The 18,283-nt window shown below is 46.3% G+C and overlaps 1 protein-coding gene across 10 annotated transcripts in view; it reads left to right on the top strand.

The window, feature by feature from the left end:
- The window catches only part of PACS2 (phosphofurin acidic cluster sorting protein 2), an 82,981-nt gene that overhangs the window by 39,135 nt on the left and 25,563 nt on the right, over positions 1 to 18,283 (top strand). For 4 of the 10 annotated variants that reach the window (XM_087731707.1, XM_087731714.1, XM_087731715.1 and 1 more), the window contains exons 5-17: positions 22 to 184; positions 1,243 to 1,316; positions 2,093 to 2,173; positions 3,919 to 3,978; positions 5,266 to 5,423; positions 7,493 to 7,583; positions 8,316 to 8,393; positions 9,171 to 9,292; positions 10,069 to 10,204; positions 10,942 to 11,046; positions 12,558 to 12,664; positions 13,400 to 13,554; positions 16,973 to 17,083. In XM_087731707.1, the coding sequence (XP_087587833.1) occupies positions 22 to 184; positions 1,243 to 1,316; positions 2,093 to 2,173; positions 3,919 to 3,978; positions 5,266 to 5,423; positions 7,493 to 7,583; positions 8,316 to 8,393; positions 9,171 to 9,292; positions 10,069 to 10,204; positions 10,942 to 11,046; positions 12,558 to 12,664; positions 13,400 to 13,554; positions 16,973 to 17,083 (1,441 nt within the window). The remainder of the gene's footprint in view (positions 1 to 21; positions 185 to 1,242; positions 1,317 to 2,092; positions 2,174 to 3,918; positions 3,979 to 5,265; positions 5,424 to 7,492; positions 7,584 to 8,315; positions 8,394 to 9,170; positions 9,293 to 10,068; positions 10,205 to 10,941; positions 11,047 to 12,557; positions 12,665 to 13,399; positions 13,555 to 16,972; positions 17,084 to 18,283) is intronic. The other 6 variants (XM_087731718.1, XM_087731713.1, XM_087731712.1 and 3 more) reach the window with 6 other exon arrangements.

Genomic DNA, 18,283 nt, shown 5'->3' with positions numbered 1-18,283 from the left:
ACTGCTTAATTTCTGTCCCAGGTCATGCAGCACCCAACAGAAGGTGGCCAAGTTCTGAGTCTTTTCAGCAACATCAAAGAGGCAGCAGTGAAGGTAGCAGAAATCTGGATCTTCTCCTTGTCAAGTCAGCCAATTGACCATGAAGACAGCACTATGCAGGCCAGCCAGAAAATCAAGTCTACAGGTAAGAGAACAGCCACATGCTCTGAGAAACCGTGCCTTCCTGAACTAGCTGGAGTTAAACCCCACCTGGGCTTACATGCTTCCTGGGACAAATGAGAACTGGTTTGCACAAGTTGCTGTGTCTATAACCGATTAATGCAAGGAAAACCCACTTTGCAAACCTGTTGCTGGGTAAGCAGGGAGTGTGACAGGAGCGGGGGATTGAGTTGTCAAAGCTTCTCCTGCATATCACACCGGGCCTGAGCCATCCAGCAAGGGTTAGCTGTGTTCTTGCCAATGCTCTTCCAGCATTACTGGTGGGTGTGTTGGGAGCCTGTAGCTTCTCACCTGGCTAACAGTGTTGTATTCAGGAGATTCACATTTAAGCTGCTCTTCCAGCTTCTTTTTCCTTTGAGTATTCTACAATAAATCTCATTAACTTAGATGAGACCTGCAAACCTGCAACATGTTTTGCTGTGGACTATGGCCTGGTTTAAGGAGTGTAAATCCACGGTGTTGTGCACTGTATAGGGAAATTATTTGGTTTCTACTCGTGACAATCTTTTTATTTGGTACCAGCCTTCTGCTCGCTGCTAGAAGAGTGACCTGTTGAAGGTAGTGCACGCAGGTGCTTGTGTGTTGTTGCCTGAGGCCACGCAGCTCAGCTGAAGTGTCACTTCAATGAAGGATTTAGACTCTCCTTGCATGTTTTAGTTGCTCCTTTAAGCCAGTTATGCCCATGTTAGGGGGAAAAGTAGTTCCCTTGTGGAGAAACCTCTTTACTTGCTGCTGTCTACCAGGTGATTCTTTCCAGGGTAAAAGGGGGTGGTGTTTCAAGGAGCCTCATCTGTGTCCTGATCCGTCCTTCCTATTAGATGTGTTCCTTCTTGTTCCTTGCCTCCAGGTGGTTCCCATCTCACTGGTTCTAGCACAGATAGCAGATAAACTAGCAGGCATCTCCTTGTGTGCCTCCTGTCTTGATTTGTGACTGTTAGTTGGCTTCTCTGCTCCTGAGATGAGACTGTCCCCTCACCTTAAAGGAGTCTCACAGGATCTCTCCCCTCTTTCCTTCCCTTTCAGACAACTATTCCGAGGAAGAGTACGAGAGCTTCTCTTCTGAGCAGGAGGCCAGTGATGATGCCGTACAGGGCCAGGTACTGTTTAGGGCATGGCTTCTCCCTGTGAGAGGTTCCGTAGAGTGTGTACACTCTCAGCTTGTGCTTGAAACTAAAAGCCTATTTCTTTAACTAAACCATGACAGTGCGAGACTGTCACCAAGTGTTTAGCTGCAGTGGCAGAAGGCCTGCACAGTAACCCGTTTCTTCCACCATGCTGTGATTTATCTGTTCACATGTTTGGACTTGAGCTGCCTTTAAACACTAAAACATTAGCATCCTTGTGTGTTTATCTGCATAATGGTCAAGGCATCAGTTGATTGCTTGTGTAATGCTGATTGGATTCAAAGAGCCCAGCTAGATCCCCAGCTGTAATTAAAGGGCCAGTGGGGTCTCAGTCAGTCTGTAGTCTTTAATACCTTCTGCAAAATAGGTCCTTACGGAGAACCCCCTGGCTAGATGTGAGATGCTTTCGAGTTTGGGTCGTCTTTACCTTCAGACTCTGGCATCACCTGCCTTCCACCTCTTGGAGGGTACTGAGAGAGGAACCCACTGAAATGTGGGGCTGTGACTATCTTTGTTCCTTGAATGTAGAACTAGGGCTGTTTTGCTTCTCCAAGCTGTTATTCCTGGCTCTCTGCAGACCTGGTTCACTTCCTTTTTCCCTCTGCCATCATAAGTGCAATTAAGGCAAATGCTAAAAGCCTGGAAGACAGAGCAGCACGTTCATCTTCATAGAGGGAACATTTTTAGCACTTAAATGCTCATGTGTCCCCAAATCACAAAGGTAACACAGGAATCCTCTTTCTGTTCAGGATTTGGATGATGATGAGTACGAGCTGGGGAAGCCCAAGAAGCAGCGGAGATCGATAGTAAGAACGACGTCCATAACCAGGGTCGGTGGAAATTAGTTTTACTAACACTGACGGGGTTTGGCCAGGATGCGCAGTGCATGGGGTTTATGGGAGCAGCAGTACTAGACATGCTGGCCCAGCAGAGAGCTTGGTGGCATGGTCACAGCATGTGAAGAGCTACCAGAAGCAGCCAGTTCAGGGGGTGGGGCCATCCAAGGTGTGTGTATGTGCTGTCTTGAGTGTCCTTTGGCCGCAAGGTTAAGGAGCTCCAAAAATCATGTAAGTGTGTGAAATTTACCCCCATGAGGAAGCCAGTGCAGGATCCATGCTCATGTAAGTCCTGAAAGTAGCTTTAAGTGAAGGGAAGCTCTTCTGTTTGTGCTCTGCATGGGAGAGGCCAGTGGGAAGGTATCAAAATGAAGTTAAGTAGCTCAGTCAGAGGCTGGAGCTTGACAGATAAACCTGAGGTGGTGCATGTGGTGCTGAGGCAAAAGAAGTAGCTGGATACTGAAGGCTTTGGCAAGTCGCATGCAGCTATCCACCCTCTCGCAGCAAGCATGCATAGGCCTGCAAAGCTGCACTTCTGCGTGGAGCAGTGACTTGTGCTTGACCACGCCATGATGCAGCTTTCTGCTTACACAAGTGTTTATGCACGTCTGTGATGACTATAACCCAAAACGACCAGGATGGGCTAGGTTTTCTTTTTTGGACTTAGGAGTAAGTTTGGAGATCATTGTACCTCCTGTGAGGCTATTTCTGAAATCCATATTTTGATAAGGTCTGAAATAAACCCTGTTTTGACCTGAATCTGCCACTAAAAAGACCCTTTGTTATGAGACCAGGAGCATGCTAGTTCATATCCTTGGTATCCTTAGTATTGTTTTCAGGTGTCAGTGACCAGCCAGGACAAAATACACCATTTGGTTATTAAATGTGCGACTTCCCTTTAGTAAGAATAATGTCTTTCTAGCCCTGACCACTAAACTGATACTGAATCTCCAGTGTGTGGGGCTGGTGTCCAGGATCTGGGGGTGTCAGACTCGGAAAGCATTTTTCTGGTAGGCGAGTGCTAAGGACAAGCCCCACAACTTTTTTACAGTGCTGCTAGTCAAATAAATGAGCCTGCCAGGATGAACTGCAAGCTCCTGGAAAAAACAGTGCTTTGTTGGTAGAAAACACATTTGTACTTTGGGTCAATGGGTAGATGCCTGTGTTGGCTCAAACTTAGAATCATAGAATTGTTTAAGGTTGGAAAAGACCTTTAAGATCATCAAGTCCAACCGTCAACCCAGCACTGCCAAGTCCACCACTAAACCATGTCCCTAAGCACCACAGCTACACGTCTTTTAAATACCTCCAGGGATGGGGCCTCAACCACTTCCTTGGGCAGCCTGTTCCAGTGCCTGACTGCCCTTCAGAAAAGCTGACTGTCAAATGTTTGCCAGAAATATATCAAACAGGCACAGGAGGTGATCTGGCAGATAAAATAATTTATTATCCAGTGTGTGTCCAACCAAGAGTGGTGTGCCATCCATCAGGGCCAGAAGATTTATAATGCTTGGTGGAGTGGGACCTAGCTTGTTGTAATGCACGAAAGAAAGTATCATAGGTGTGGAAAAGCTGATTTCAACATAAGAACAGCAGAGACTTGGTTTGTGGTGCCAAGAGTTGTTTGATTTGAAGCAGCAGCTAGAGCACCAGTGTCAGATGTGTCTCAGCTTCTTGCAGACTGGGAGAAAACAGTCCACTTTGCGCTTTACTTATGTAAAAGTGTCTTTGACTTGCAGCAACAAAACTTCAAACAGAAGGTTGTGGCATTGCTGAAGAGGTTTAAAGTGTCTGACGAGGTAAGTAATTAATTCTGTAAGCCTTCCTGTCTTGTGTGTTGCCCTCTGCTTGGTGCATCTTGCTTTAGTCTTCAGGAGCACTCCCCTGTTTCCCCCTAGTTCCCTTCATTTTGTTTTCAAGTCTGCAGTGGACGTGACCTTTCCTTATGCCCTGGCCTTGCACGGAGGCTTGAGGGCCAACTTTAAAATGTCATCAAACATTTTCTAGATCAAGTTTTATCAAAAGCAGATTTTGGCAACCATGTGTGTACTCATTAGTTTTGCAGACTGCTTTGAAATTATCTTTGACCCGTTCAAAGGCAAGTAGTCTACAGTGTATATTGCTTGTAAAGTTAAATCCCAGCCTGTTTGATCGTCTTACTAGAACAGCCAGGCAAGACGTGAAAAACTTGGACAGGGAATGCAGATCCACAGGAGAGTCAGCTGTATGGTCAGAGCGGAAAATGAAAGAGATCCAGAATCCAAGAAACCCGTGTAACATTAAGTATCTAATATAAAAACATTTAACATCTCAATTGGCTGTATGGCTGTGTGCTGAATTTGTGGCTTGTGGGAAAGAGTGAGTAACTCCTCATGCTTCCTTACACTTCCAAACAGTCCTGTTAGCTTTGCTGTTCTTCCCAAGTTAGCTCAGCAGAGTCAGCACCCATAGCTGAGGTCTCAGCCAGCTGAGCTGCTACTTTTCTGGAGCTGCCAGTCAAAAAGCAAGCTCTGAACTGTGCACAGCTGCCTGCTTACTCTGGTGTGTATGGGAAGCAACCCTTGGAAGTTTTGTGTGAGATGTGTGTTCTCTTCGGCTCTGTAAGTGGGTGGCAGCTGATCCTTGTCCAGGTTTCAGGCGCCTCCTGTGGACATTTTTGTCATTTCTACCTGCTTGGGTATCAAATCAGGAGCTGTCATGGCAACTTTTTCAGTAAAAGCCAAGGCAGGTTACACTGTTGGGAGTATTCTGTACTTGTTCTAAGAAAACTGGGACTCCATTAGGGGCCTTTTTAAAGTTTTGTTTATAGAATGGGGTTGAATAATGGACATAATCTATGGTTAATAGCTTGTTTGTGGATGTTTAGTCCAATAGGTAACTCCTGCTTAACGAGACACTGACAAGCTTGATCCGAAACAAGCACTACTTATATACTTAACGTTTCTGTTGGATATAGTATCCTTGTACTAGGAACAGAATCTTACTCCCAAGACTGTTGTGCTACAGTCCTCGGGGGAGCTCGGGCGACGTGGGATCCGTCTGGTTCCTAGCAGAGTCAGTGATGCCTGCTTTTGTCCTGCATGTAGGTTCTGGATTCAGAGCAGGACCCGGCAGAGCACGTTCCAGAGGTCGAGGAGGACTTGGACCTTCTGTATGATACCCTGGATATAGAGAACCCCAGTGACAGCGGGCCAGAAATGGAGGACGACGACAGTGTCTTGAGCACTCCGAAGCCAAAGTTAAAGTAAGTGTGGGCCGGCTGATGCTGGGCCAGAGAGAGACCGTGCGCAGTATCAGCACAGATTAGATATTGTTTCTATTCCCACCCCTCCATCCTGGTTTTTTGCCCTCGTGACCTGGTGTCAGAGCCCTAGTGTGTGTTGCCACAATGTGAATGACTTCTTGTGAGCTGGGGGTAGTGTGTGGGGGTCTGACTTCCCTTCAGTCTCGTTTCTTCCTTGTTCCCTTTGCAGATGTTCTGCCTGCCCTGCCACCTGAGCGCAGGGGTAGGGATTGCTGACAGGCAGGCAGTAGAATTAAACCATACACAGGTGTTTTGAAGAGGCAGTAGAAACAGCCAGGAAATCTGTGCTAAGGCGGGAGGAGATGTGGTTGGAAGCTGCAGAAGTAGAGGCAGGGACAGGCAAGGCAGACTGTGTCTTTCTGGAAAAGCTGATAAGACCCTGTGTGGAAAGAGAGTCTTTGCAGGGATTAAGGAAGCAGAACTGCGGGAAACAAAGGAGTTCCTCAGGGCCCAAGGGATCTGACTACAGCACACGGAGATACACACAAGCCTGTTCCGAACCAGCTTTTGTGGGCACTGACGTATGGGCAATCACAGCACTGTAGAGCTGAGCTGGGGATCGCTGGCTCAGGGTCTCGAGCAGATGTAGAACCCTGAGCTAACAGAGCTGTGTCACGTCCCTGCCGAATAAAGACTGAAAACATGAGACTGTTCGAGCTGCGCTCATGCTTCCGACTGCCATGTGGTTGCACGCTCAGGCCTTCGATGTTGGGACAGCTCTGAAACAAGCACAGCCTACCACTGTAGTTGGTCAGGACAGTATCTGCTAAACGCCAGCTAATTAACAGGTGCCATAATATCCTAATTAATGTAGAATAACCTAGTTGGGCTAAAAATAGATTCTGAGTCTGGAGTGACTTGTTCCCTATCAGTGAGCCAGATGTCAAGGATAGACTGGGGCAGAAGTGGTAAGTGATGGGGCTGGTGGCTTATAAAGACATTTGGAGCTTGACCGAATATATTGCCAGTTGGTAGGCCCTACCCTGAAGGGATTTGAAAGCAGATGTGTTGTGGTAAGCAGCTGCTTTGAAACAAGCCAAAATGTTGTACTGTACACACGGAGAGCTCGTGTCCTGTTCCCTGGAGCCAGGGAGCTAACTGTTCTGGGATAGGCGATCCCTTCATCCCCCAGCCTGTATTGACACTGGGGATTGCCCCGACCCAGGTGCAGGACCTTGGGATGTGATAAGCGCTGATGCTTGTAGGCAGGATTTTTCCTGCAACAAAAAAAAAATCAGTTCCTTAAATTGTAATTGAATCTTGTAGCCTGATGTGATGAGCTGCCTTTCTACGTGGAAGCGCAATCTGATTGTATGCGCTATGTTATCTTATTGAGCAAACGTGTAATTGGATCCTAGGGCTGACAGCCAAATCCAGATGCAAGCTGGAAACAGAATGCGTATGAGCACCAGGAGTCACTTACCTACAGAAGCAGAGTATTGGTGGGGGGCTGTAACTCTGCTTGCTGTATTTCAGTCAAGAGCTAGAACCTGTCTGGAATGGCATGTAGTTCAATCAGCATTTGCAAAGCCGAAACAAGAATTGCAGTGGGAAACTTTGCACCTGGTGCTTGGGGTAGTGAGGACACAACTGCGTTGTGTGGGGTGAATGTACATTCTGTTCTGCTGTGGGAAAATGCTGGACCCATGTGCCCACCCTGGATTTTATGGAAACAAAAGCTGCTGTTTGTGTAGTGTGAGAGCGTGCAAGTGTTCCTAGTAAGAGCTTTATAAATACAGTCGTCTGTGTGACAGGTGACATGTTGGATCCATTAAATGGAGGTTGGTCAGTCAGTGTCAGGGCTAGACAGGGGTCCCTGGACTTTCTGGCTTCTCTTGCTGTCCTGGAGACCTCCCCCTCCTTTCAAAAGTAGCCTATAATTTTTACTGGAACCATTGGGGAGCAGTAAGACACCCTGGGAACAATCATGTTGCTTTGCTGTAAATGTGATGGACTTTCTCTGTAAGTGTTTTTGATAATAAGAAACTGGTTTTGCTTTCCTTATTCAGACCTTATTTTGAAGGATTGTCACACTCTAGCTCTCAGACAGAAATCGGTAGCATCCACAGCATCAGGAGCCAGAGAGAGCCATCAAGTCCTGTAAGTCATGTTTCAAGGTTATCTCTCTGCAGGTAATATAGCAGACCTGCACTGTCTCTATTTGCATGTGTAAATTAAAGCACCCTCTCTGGCCTCCACCGAAGACTTGGATGCAGAGATATGAATTTTCTGCTAAGAAAACATGTTTGTTGTTTTGGGTTTTTTGGGGGGGACTTTGGGGTTTTTTTGTTGGTGGTGAGGGTTTTTTTGTTGTTTGTTTGTTTGTTTTTTAAAGCAAATACTGTATTAACTCAAGGGGACATCTTCAGGTTGTGTATTGAATACTTGCTAACAGTATGAATAGCTCCAGATTCCTGTGTACTTGAAATGACTGCCAGGATGGGAGGTGTTGCCTGGGAGTTTTGGCGCTGTTTGGAGGAAGCTTTACCTTACTGTTGTTGGGATACTTTTCATGGTGGGTGGGAGCAAATGCTGAGGGGCAGCTCACCCCCTTTTCCATCCCCTCGTGGATGGGTATATTAGGCACATAGAATATCAGTCCTATTCCAGGGAACTTCCTTGCCTCTTCTGTGTATTGTGCATCAGCTACTGCTTTGCCACATCCCACACTCATGCGTTTGGTCCTGTTGTGACCAGGAAGCACTCCTGGTCATCCTGCAGAGCTGTGCAGTGTTTAAACGGAGAAGCGTGCCTTTTGAACGGCCTGATCCAGAGAGCGTGGCTGAAAACTGTGCTGGTGCCATGCCTCCTGATGATTTTTCTCCTCTCAAGCAGGTAGAAGTGCCTGAAAAGACAAAGAGTCTTGGAACCAAACATGCAGGCGACAGTATTTCTGACACTGTCTGTTATGTAAGTTGAAAACGCGGTTGTTAACGTTCTTCCTGGCAGTTTGGGTGTCAACGGTGAACTGCAGTCTGTGGCATGCGACTGTCCATATAGTTGCACATGCAACACAACTTCCATAGGTAACGTTAGCTGCAGTGAAGATAATGCTGAGCTCTTCTCCTGACCTTAGTTGTTGGAGGTTCTTGTCTTTCAGCCTTTTGAAACTGAAATGCTTTACATGGTCTCCTGTTTAAACAGCCTTTCTCTTGGTTTGAGGAAGGCTGGCCCAAAGTATGCTACTCAGCATGTGTATCGTTCTGAAAAGTATTCTCAGGGCTGTTCCATTTTATCAGACAGAAGTATTACGTCAAGCTGAATTGGCAGAAATCAAGCTGGTCCTGGGTTAAAAATCCCAAAGCTCAAGTTGCTCTACTGGGGACATGCAGTTTGTAAGATTTCTCCCGTGTCTTTGTCTCCGCTAGTTCATTTGGGTAAGCTGAATTAATCTGCATTGCATGAGGAGGCATGTCCCTGGCTTTGAGCTGGGAGAGCGCCTATTCCAAGTAGCATATCTGAGCACCTTTCCTACTTCCATCTCCCTTGTGAGGCAGAGCTGGGAACTGGTACCCGCAGGGAGCCAGTACTGGCTTCTCCCTTTTGGCAGTGAGTAGCATGTCTGGAAGAGGCAGGCTGAATGTGCCCCAGCCAGAGCTAAGCTGGGGTGCCTCCTGCCAGCCCTTGCAGTAGTGAGACAGAGGGGAGGGTTTGTTCCTGATGCCTCGGTTCCCTGTGTTTTTGCAGGAGTCTAACCAGCAAGCCGAGGTCCAGGAAGCTGAACTTCCCACACCAGATGTGTTTGTCGAGAAGCTCCCACCCAGCGGGAAGATCACTAAGACCGAGTCCCTCATTATCCCGTCCACCAGGTAGGGTGGTGACACAGCATTGCGCCTGCTGCAGGGCTGCTTGGGAAGTCATGGACAGCTTGCTAGCATTTGTTCAGGATGGCCTTAAGCCATTGACTGCAAGGAGACCCTCCTTGTGTTCAGGCACTTAAGTGATGGGTCTTTAGCACTTTTGATAAATGAATGCTCCGAACCCTGAAGGGCAGCGTTGCTCTGAGGTTGCTCCTGTCTCCTGTGTTGCACCCGCTTCATGTCCAAGGAAGTTTTAATAAAATTCTGGAGCTGCTTGCTCAAAGCTACTGTTGCTAAGTCAATGTCTGATGCGGATTTTGTCCTTAAAGGTGGTTGTCGAGTCTAACATGTCCTGTTAAACCTTCCTAAATAGGGTAGTGAATGTGGGTTTCAGCAACCCCACCATATAGTTTCTCTGGTCATTTGCAAGCAAATAGGTGTTCTATTAAAGAGTTATTTCTGTGCTGCTTTTGGGTGCATGACTGCCGTTTGCATGGCTGGATCCCATTATGCTGGTGTAACAGTAGCAGGCTGGTGGTGTGGGTCTTTGCATGGGCTGTGGAAGTCTGCCTGGGACTCCTGGGAACGTGCTCTGTAGCTGACCCGTGTGCTTTGCACTATCAGAAGCAGAATTAGCAGGTCTCAAGCTAGTTCAGATCTATGTGCACGATTCCCCAATGCCTCCGCTCACGTTGTTGAGGTTGCCAGACTGGGTGATCTAGGATTTGGGGGATGTATCTCACTCAGATACAAGCCAGCTCTGGAATGCAAGCACATCTCTCTAGCAGGTCTGAAGGGAAGCAGACGGGACGTCGGGGAAGGAGCACGTCTCTGAAGGAGAGGCAGCCAGTGAGGCCACAGAACGAGAGAGCAAACAGTCTGGACAATGAACGCTCTCCAGACACCCGACACCACTTACAGGTGTGAAAAAGATTGCTGTCTCTCCAACCACTCGTAGTTTTCCCTCTTCTCCAATTGTCTCCTGTGGTCCCTTTCCTTCTGGTCCAAGTGCTGTCCCTGCTGGAAAGCAACTGGGCCCTGTGGCTTCAGGAAGGAGGGAATTTATGTCTTGGCTGATACTGTATCTTCCATCCAGTCTGCTGGGTTTTGCCAGCTTGTTGCTTTGTCAGCCTGCCATAAACTGAAAACACTGGAACAGATTGTTACGATGAGAAATGAATAGGGATGTGTTGAGGAATTATTCCTTTGGAATAAGGCAAATTGCTAGGGATTGCAAAAGGGGACTGACTTGTGCAGAGCATATGTACCATGCTTTTGTTAGCTGCGGGCTCACTTAATTCCCTCCTTGAAGGACATTATTCCTGGCTTCTATGAATCCAAAATTCCTTAGGCTACTGTTAGTTGGTATAAGGTGATGTAAGTAAAAGTGCATGGCAGAAGGAGTAATGGCCAACAAAACCAAGGTGCCTAATAGAGGAGCCTGCAGAGTATTGGAGCCTGCAGAATACTGCCGTATTGAAGAAGCTGATAAGTGTCGGTCCCAACAGCCAGTGCAGCTGCTAGCATGCCTTTGCTGATGGGGTGACCGAGCACTGGCCAGCCATGCACAGCAACCTCTCATGAATTGCAAGAGCTGGAGGCTTGACAATTAGCGCTGACATCTCTTACTGTTCTCTTCTCTGTGCCTTTATTTCCAGATCCCCAGGAAAACAGTGTATGACCAACTAAATCACATCCTGGTTTCCGATGACCAGCTGCCAGAAAACATTATTCTTGTCAATACTTCTGACTGGCAAGGCCAGGTAAAGGCAGGAGACGTTACCTGAAGCACAGTTCTCCTTCACTGTTCCTCCTCAGGAATGGACAGGCCTTGAGCTCTACCACTAACCAAGTAGGTTCTGCTGCTTGGTTGGAAGAGCAGTGGTGGTGCGTGGGGGCTGGCAGCATACTGAGTGTTCAGTGCCTGCAGATTGGATTTCGTTTGACCGGGAGATGCTGTGGATCTTGTAAAGCTTTGCCACCTGAGTCTTTCCACAGAGGTGTTTTCTCTTCTACAAAATGCCATTCCTTCTGGTTAGCAGCACACTGGGAATGACTAGACTCTTGCACTCTAGAGTCTACTTCTCAACTGTGGTAGACTGGGACAAAGGAAGCAGGGAGGACTGACCTGTGGTTTAGGCACAGGTGGTGAACACAGGAGAAAATATTTCAGGTCAGCTCTGTTGCCTTGCACGCACGCTTGTGATTCCTGACTGCAGGTATGTCACCCCATCTTTTCTGAGTGAGTGATAGTTGTGTTAAGGAGAACCCTGAGCAGTGCTTTCTTATGCTAGCAACATGGGGTGGTTTGTTATGGGTTTGGAACAAATTTTGCTCCTTTCAGAACCTTAGTCTAAGAAAGCAATAAAATATATATGGATGAGGACCAGTAAACATGGGCTGGGTGACTGTTGCCTGTAGAACTTGTGCCAGGCTCGTGGAGTTACATTGTCTGGTTTGGCTTTCTGCTTCTGGAAGAGCTAGGGTCTCAATGTCCGAGAGAGCAAAAAGAACAGCTGAGCTAGTGGTTCCAGTTTCTCTATACTTGGACGATAGAGAAACACCTTCTAGAGGTGGACAGAAAGCATTGTAGGTCATCTTCTAGTAGTTTTAGCAGTTTATGCCTGCAGTATCAGAGGACATGAAGATAGCATTGGCTGGGGCATATAGATTAGTGGTGCAGAATTTGAAAGTGTGAGATAATTGCTGAGTCTCATCAATATTATGTCCCTGTATCCCAGAGGTGTGTGTTAACTCGTTTCCCATTAGCTGCATGGAGGGCAGGCAGTCCCTCGTGAGGAACATAGGTGTTGCTAGTACCCTTCCCTTTTTTTAGTGCTTGAGGGTGGGCAGAACATTACATTCGTTTAAGTCCTTTTGAAATCAGAGAGAGATGCAACTGCAGTTTCAGAAGCAGGCGAGTAGACAGCATCTGCTCTTACCCAGTGCCGTCTGCTAGATGAAGGGCCTTCTGCTGCTCTCTGCAGCCATAAAAACCCTGCTGTTCTAGAGTTGTTGTTGCCGTGTTTTGGATATAGTGTTGGTGTTTGTCAAGAAGGTGCAAGTCTTCCATTTTTCTAGAGGAAGAGCTTTCCTTTGGCTGATGCGCAAGGATGAGGTATTTGGGAAATAGCCATATCACTTACAAATTGGACACGGGGAGAGTGCCCCCACTTGGGTGTGAGAATACCTAGGAGGCTGGGGGATGCAGATTTTCTTCTCGTGACAAGCTGTACCAAAAAAAGGACTATAAAATGTTCTGTTCTCTCCTCAGTACCTATCAGATGTCTTGCAAAAGCATACCTTGCCAGTGGTCTGCACATGCTCCTCAGCTGATATTCAGGCAGCTTTCAGCACTATTGTCTCCAGGATACAGAGATAGTAAGTTGTCACCTTGCTTGTGTTGTTTGTTGAATCTCAGCTCTAAAAGCCTCTCGGCTCCTGTGCCCCAGTGCCTAGAGAGTTTTCCATCCCATAGCTGAGAAATACTTCTCCCTTCCAACACTTCTCTCCAATCTACTCTCCCTGAAGTCAGAGTTGTGTGGCTCTTCAGCACTCGCCAGCCCTGCAAAGTTGTTGCTGTTCTGCTATGTGTGTGAGGATGAAAGTCTCCTTTCATCGACACCAGTGATTTTAAAAGATTGTGCTTTGGAGGCTGCCTCGTAGGTCAGATCTAATAACCAGTAAAGCATGCAAAGCTAATAGGTAGGTTTTTAAATAGTTCTTGCTCCTCCCCCTCCCCCCCAAGTAATTCCCAGATTAATTCCTCAAGGCATTCCCTAGATACCTACTGAGGGCTGTGGGTACCTGAGTATGTTCTCTGACACAGCAGTTAGTTGTAATAGGCACATCCTAACCTAGATAGTTGAGTCCAGCCCTTTAGATTATCAAAATGTGTGAAAGAAGCAGCAAGGACACCAATTAAGAAAGTACTGAACAATGTTGCATTTTATTAATAATATTTTAAGCTGCTGATAATCATTGTGATATTGCCTTGTGTATTGAACGAGCTCTCTTCTGCTGTGGTTGTTATTAACCAATTTTTTTTTTTTTACTTGTTCTGAAATAGCTGGTTGGAAGCACGATTATGAATATGTTTCCTCTTTTTCTGTCTAGCTGTAACTGCAATTCACAGCCTCCAAACCCAATTAAAATTGCAGTGGCCGGAGCCCAGAATTACCTCAGTGCTGTATTGAGGCTCTTTGTAGAGCAGCTGTCTCACAAAACCCCAGACTGGCTCGGCTACATGAGATTTTTGATCATCCCTCTAGGTAAATAAGGAACAGTTTTTCTTCATAGAAAGATGAACGGGTTAAATGTGATGTATTCCCTCAGGAGAAGCCCTCCTGGAAGCTTTGGCTAGGTATATGGCTGTTTAAATGAGGCAAACATCATGCTTTCATAGTATTGTGTAATGCTTGTGTTGCTGCTCTTGCGTGAGTGAATTCCATCTTTACATTCTTGATGCCAAAGTCTGCTTGTAAACCTTTCGTTTTAAGCAAGGGGTTGAGTACTTCCTCCCCATGCCGGGAGACTCTTATATGTCTTTTTATCATGGTACAATGAATGCATAGAATAATGTTCTGGAAGCCCTTTCCCTGGCTGAAATCTTAAATTCATTGGGCACCATGTTTCCCAAAGTGATAACTGTTCTGGCTTCTCTGAGGCTGACACGGAAAATGTTTATGGAGGAGGGGGGACTGAAAATGTTTTAAAGGCTCTGAAACTGCTGAGAGTTTAAATTATTCAAATTACATGTATCTTTTGACCTTTCCTTTATGTGCTGTTCTCCTTGGGTTTTTCCCCTCAGTTTCCCAGCACTTCAGCTCTGCCCTTCCAGCAGCTCAACAAGCCTGCCTGGCTGGAAAGTTACCCAGCTTGGATCGCTTGTGTTGGGGGAAGTAGAGTGGACTGATAATAACTTTAGGGGTCTTGTTGTAGTCAGAAATGTGAGGAATGTTGTAGCGGTGAGGCCTGGGATGCTTGTGGGCAGGGGCATCTGGGCAATGTTGGTGTTGTAAGGGTGTGATGCCAGAAGCTGGTCTAGTCCGAGGCTTGGCTTGTGTGAACAGGGCACTTAGGTGATGTAGGCAACAGAAAACGTGAAAAGCACTTTTTCTTGGTATTTTCCGAGGTTTGGGACCAGCTGATGGCAGTTGCTGTGGGAGTCAGAAGCTGCTGCCTGGCACCATGAACAGTGGGGTTAGGCTGTCGATTCAGTTGTGGGATTTGCAGAAGTCAAAGGAAAAAGGCAGAGGAAGAGAGCTGGATCCTTCTGTAAGGAAGGCATTTAGTTTCCAAAGTGGTTGGCAGGCAGAGGAGAGAGAGCCCTTTCGGGGGTAAAACCAAAAAAATTATTTCTGCAAGGTTAAATGTTCTTTGAATTACAGTCTGTGTGACTGAGGACTTTGGTCCTCACATGCTGACTGTCTCCTGGCCTCAAAAGAAGAGTTTTCTGTCCTGCAGTCTTTAATGATCTGAAAATATTCTCTCTTTGAAAGTGAAACACAAGATTCAGCTAGTGTGGTTTTGGGTTGGTTTTTTAATCTTAAAACTTTCTTTGGTATTAGAAAAAAAAAGGAACAAAGCACTTTGATAATGGAACTGCTTCAGAACTGTGAACACTTCTTAAATGTACTTTAAATATAGAAACTTCTCTAACAGGGCCTTTCCCATAGAAGTCTACAGTATTTCCTGATTGGATCAAGTGCTTATTTCTGACCAGCTGTCTGGCAGTTCATTAAAGCGATTGAGGAAGAACCTCTTTTTTCTGACGATTGAAAAAGCACCAAAGACAGAATGGTGACCATGCCATAAACGTCTTAAAGGAAAAGACTTTCTGCTGCTAGCAGCACCTTCGAAGTAGGAATGGTGGAGTTTTTTCTAAGATGGTTTTACCTTCTTAGTCCACAACTACACGCTGCAATGACAGAAGAGTCAACCTACAGTGGTTTCTTAACAATGAGAAATGCTTAGTGTTTGTAAGCATCCCTGCTGGGAGATTCAGTCCTGCTTCATGCTTCTGATTCTGTGGCTGAAAGACTCCTTTGATATCCAAACCAGTGTATAAACAACTGAAAAGGGGCAAATAAAATACAAAAAAAGGTTGGGGGTTATTTTGGCTGTTTGGGTTTTTTTAGCATTTTATTTAGCTCCCATGGATAGAACTTCTTGTGAGACCTCGTGTTTAGTATTTGTTTCCAACTGCATCTGCCATGTGCGATGTGTTTTCCCAGTACGTGGGAAAGCTTCTCCAGTGCATGGTGCAGAGCTGCTCCACGTGCACTGTTGAAAACTCCACTGCAAAAGAAATGATGGGTCTGAAAGTTGCCATGATCAGGAGGGTCCAGGAAAGAACTTGGGCCCCAGTCTCTAGTGACACCAAGGGGAGCACAGAGAGACCTTCTGCTTGAACCTTTCCTGGAAGTCTGGAAATTAGCACTGGTTTGGAGGACTGAGAAAAGGCAGTGTTTGTTTTTTTTTTTTTTCCACCATGAGCTTTACTGGAGAACGGTGAATCTAGTTCAGCAACTGGGGTCTTCTTGGAAGGAGTTGTCAGGTTCCCAGTTACCAGCTGATGACTCAACTGTTGCAGTCTCTGGAAGTGTGGCTTGATGCGAGAATTCGGTATGCAGGAAGGATAAAAATAAGCTGATTAGGAGGAACTCTGAGGCCACTTCATGGCTGATTGTAAATGTACAGGACTCATGCTGAGCGTGACTGAAATGCGGTGACTGAAAAGTGCAGTCCTGGCACACCTTTTCTCCTGTGTTGAAAGACTGGAGAGGTAGTTGGAAGAGAGGATTGTCTGGTTTGGGGACACATGTGGCCTAAAATGAAGGCGGCAAATTTTTACCACCTCCCCAGGGCAGAGTTTGTCATTTAAATGCCTTCCCTCTCCTGCTCAGTATAAGTATGAAGTCAGGTCTCCATCCAGGGCTGCAAGCTGGAGGCTGGACACACAAACTTTCTGCAAGGAGGTCTTTCCATGCTCATGGAGGAGCCATAAGGCTTAGCTAGAGCAAGCAGGGACCTGATGCATATGCCGGCGCTCACTGGGGACTGTAATCCTTGGACTCTGCCTTCTGTCTTTAATTACCGTGTATTTATTGAACTTACAGCCCTTCTCCACCAATTAAACAAGCCTCCCTGGGTTGTTTTTCCTGGCTGGGGACAATTGCCTCTTCTCAGTATTGCAAAAGAGCCGTGGTGTGCGAATGGTGTTTGGAGGAAGGGGTCCGACTCCTCTTGGCAGAGGTGACCTGGCCGCGGTGCGTGCGGTGCAGCCTGTGGGCAGGAAGGGCTGCTGGGAAAGCCACTTGTAAAACTGAGAGACTGAGATGGAGAGCTGTAGGGTCTCTGTGTCTTCCAAATCATTTATTTCCTCAGCAGTTTCCCAGTCCTGTTTTCTTTGGCCTTTTAAAATCGAATTTGGGGGGGGGGGGGGGAGGAAGGGGGAGGTGTCACTGAAAGATATCAGTGGTGTTGAAGCAGTCCCTCTGCTGGGAAGTCTATTTGCATGCTCTTGTAGAGATAAGCTGGACTAAATTACGTGGTTATAATTGAAGAAATTTATTTCTGGGGTGTCTAGTGTAGTTTTGATTTTGGAATTTAATTCCTTACAGATAAAAACCACACTTGTGTTCAGTGCTGGGAAGAACAACTGTCGTGTTTTCCTTTCTTTCTTAGGCTCTCATCCAGTGGCCAAGTATCTGGGGTCTGTAGATTATAGATACAACAACTTCTTCCAAGATCTAGCCTGGAGAGATCTGTTCAACAAACTTGAAGCACAGACCACTGGTAAGACCATGTGTCTGTGTCTGGCCTGTGTGGGATAAAAGGCTTGAATGAGTAATTTTAGCAAAGGTCAAGTAAATACAAGAGGAAGCAGACAAATGTTTTTGTTCCTCTTTTCTCCTCACTCCACCACATTCCCTTTTCAGATGCTGACCTTTGTATGTCCTCCACGTGGTGGTTTGCAAACAGTTGTTGGCTCCCAGAGGCACTAGCTGCCTGCCTCTAAGTCACGCTGTTTTTACCTAGCTCTCAGCTTTGTTCTCTGTGGAGGTCTCACTACCAAGTTTAGTACATTGCTTTCTTTGGCCCTTCAGAAACTGTCCAGCCTAAAAGATCTGGAAAACTGGAAGCTCTAGGAAGATGATAACTGCTATTAGTGGTGCGTGAGAATGACCTTGACATTTCTGAAGTCTGCTGGCAGAATCTTTCTCATTAAAAAAGAATTTTGTTCTTTGCCAGTGTTGTAACATGTGGGAGCTGCCCTAGGTCAGATCAACAAGTTCCTGTTCTGATCTGAGTTTGTTCTAGGCCAGGATAAAGCCTTACTGTGTGTTAAAGCACTAATTTTCTTAAAATATTACTGCTTACAGTTTTTCCATCTGTTGCTTCAAGAACGGAAAGAAACAGGAGAAAGGAGGATTTGCATCTGATATTTAGGGCTTGACTTGACTGAGGAGTGATGCTGTCACGGCAGCATATGCTATACAGAAATGTCACGAGAAGCAAAAAGCTTTGGAGTTTTTGGAACGCCATGAGGGTGGGGAGCTTGCAGTGTGGTTCTACCATTGGAACTGCAGAGTGCCTGAGGCGCTCAGGATGCTCCTGGAAGTCCTGTAGTTGTGAGAGGAGGAGAGAGAGACCTCTTCACAGGTGTTCAGAGCCTTTTCCAGCAGATGGGAACTTGGCTGGACAAGGCCCTGGGCAGCCTGTTCTGAAGATGAAGTTAGCTCTGCTTGGAGCAGGACGCTAGACTAGAGATCTCCTAGCATGCCACCCAACCTACACTTTTCCTTGATTCTAAGCGTGTGGAAGAACAGATGTCTGGAACTGGTTTCTTTTAATTCCTTGCTGCACTTGAAAATGCAAACAAATGTCAATATAGACTTGATTTTTGTGTCTGGGTTAGGAATACTTCATTAGCTATAGAAATCCAGCTTGAGAGCCATATCTGTTCTTTAGTTGGTTGTATGCTGCAGCCGTTAT

The sequence above is a fragment of the Nipponia nippon genome, unplaced genomic scaffold (assembly GCF_047370975.1).
Source record: "Nipponia nippon isolate SJK-2023a ecotype South Korea unplaced genomic scaffold, ASM4737097v1 scaffold_5, whole genome shotgun sequence".
NCBI classification, from domain to species: domain Eukaryota; kingdom Metazoa; phylum Chordata; class Aves; order Pelecaniformes; family Threskiornithidae; genus Nipponia; species Nipponia nippon.
The sequence above is the reverse complement of the archived record's forward strand: the minus strand, read 5'-3'. Positions and strand labels throughout refer to the sequence as shown.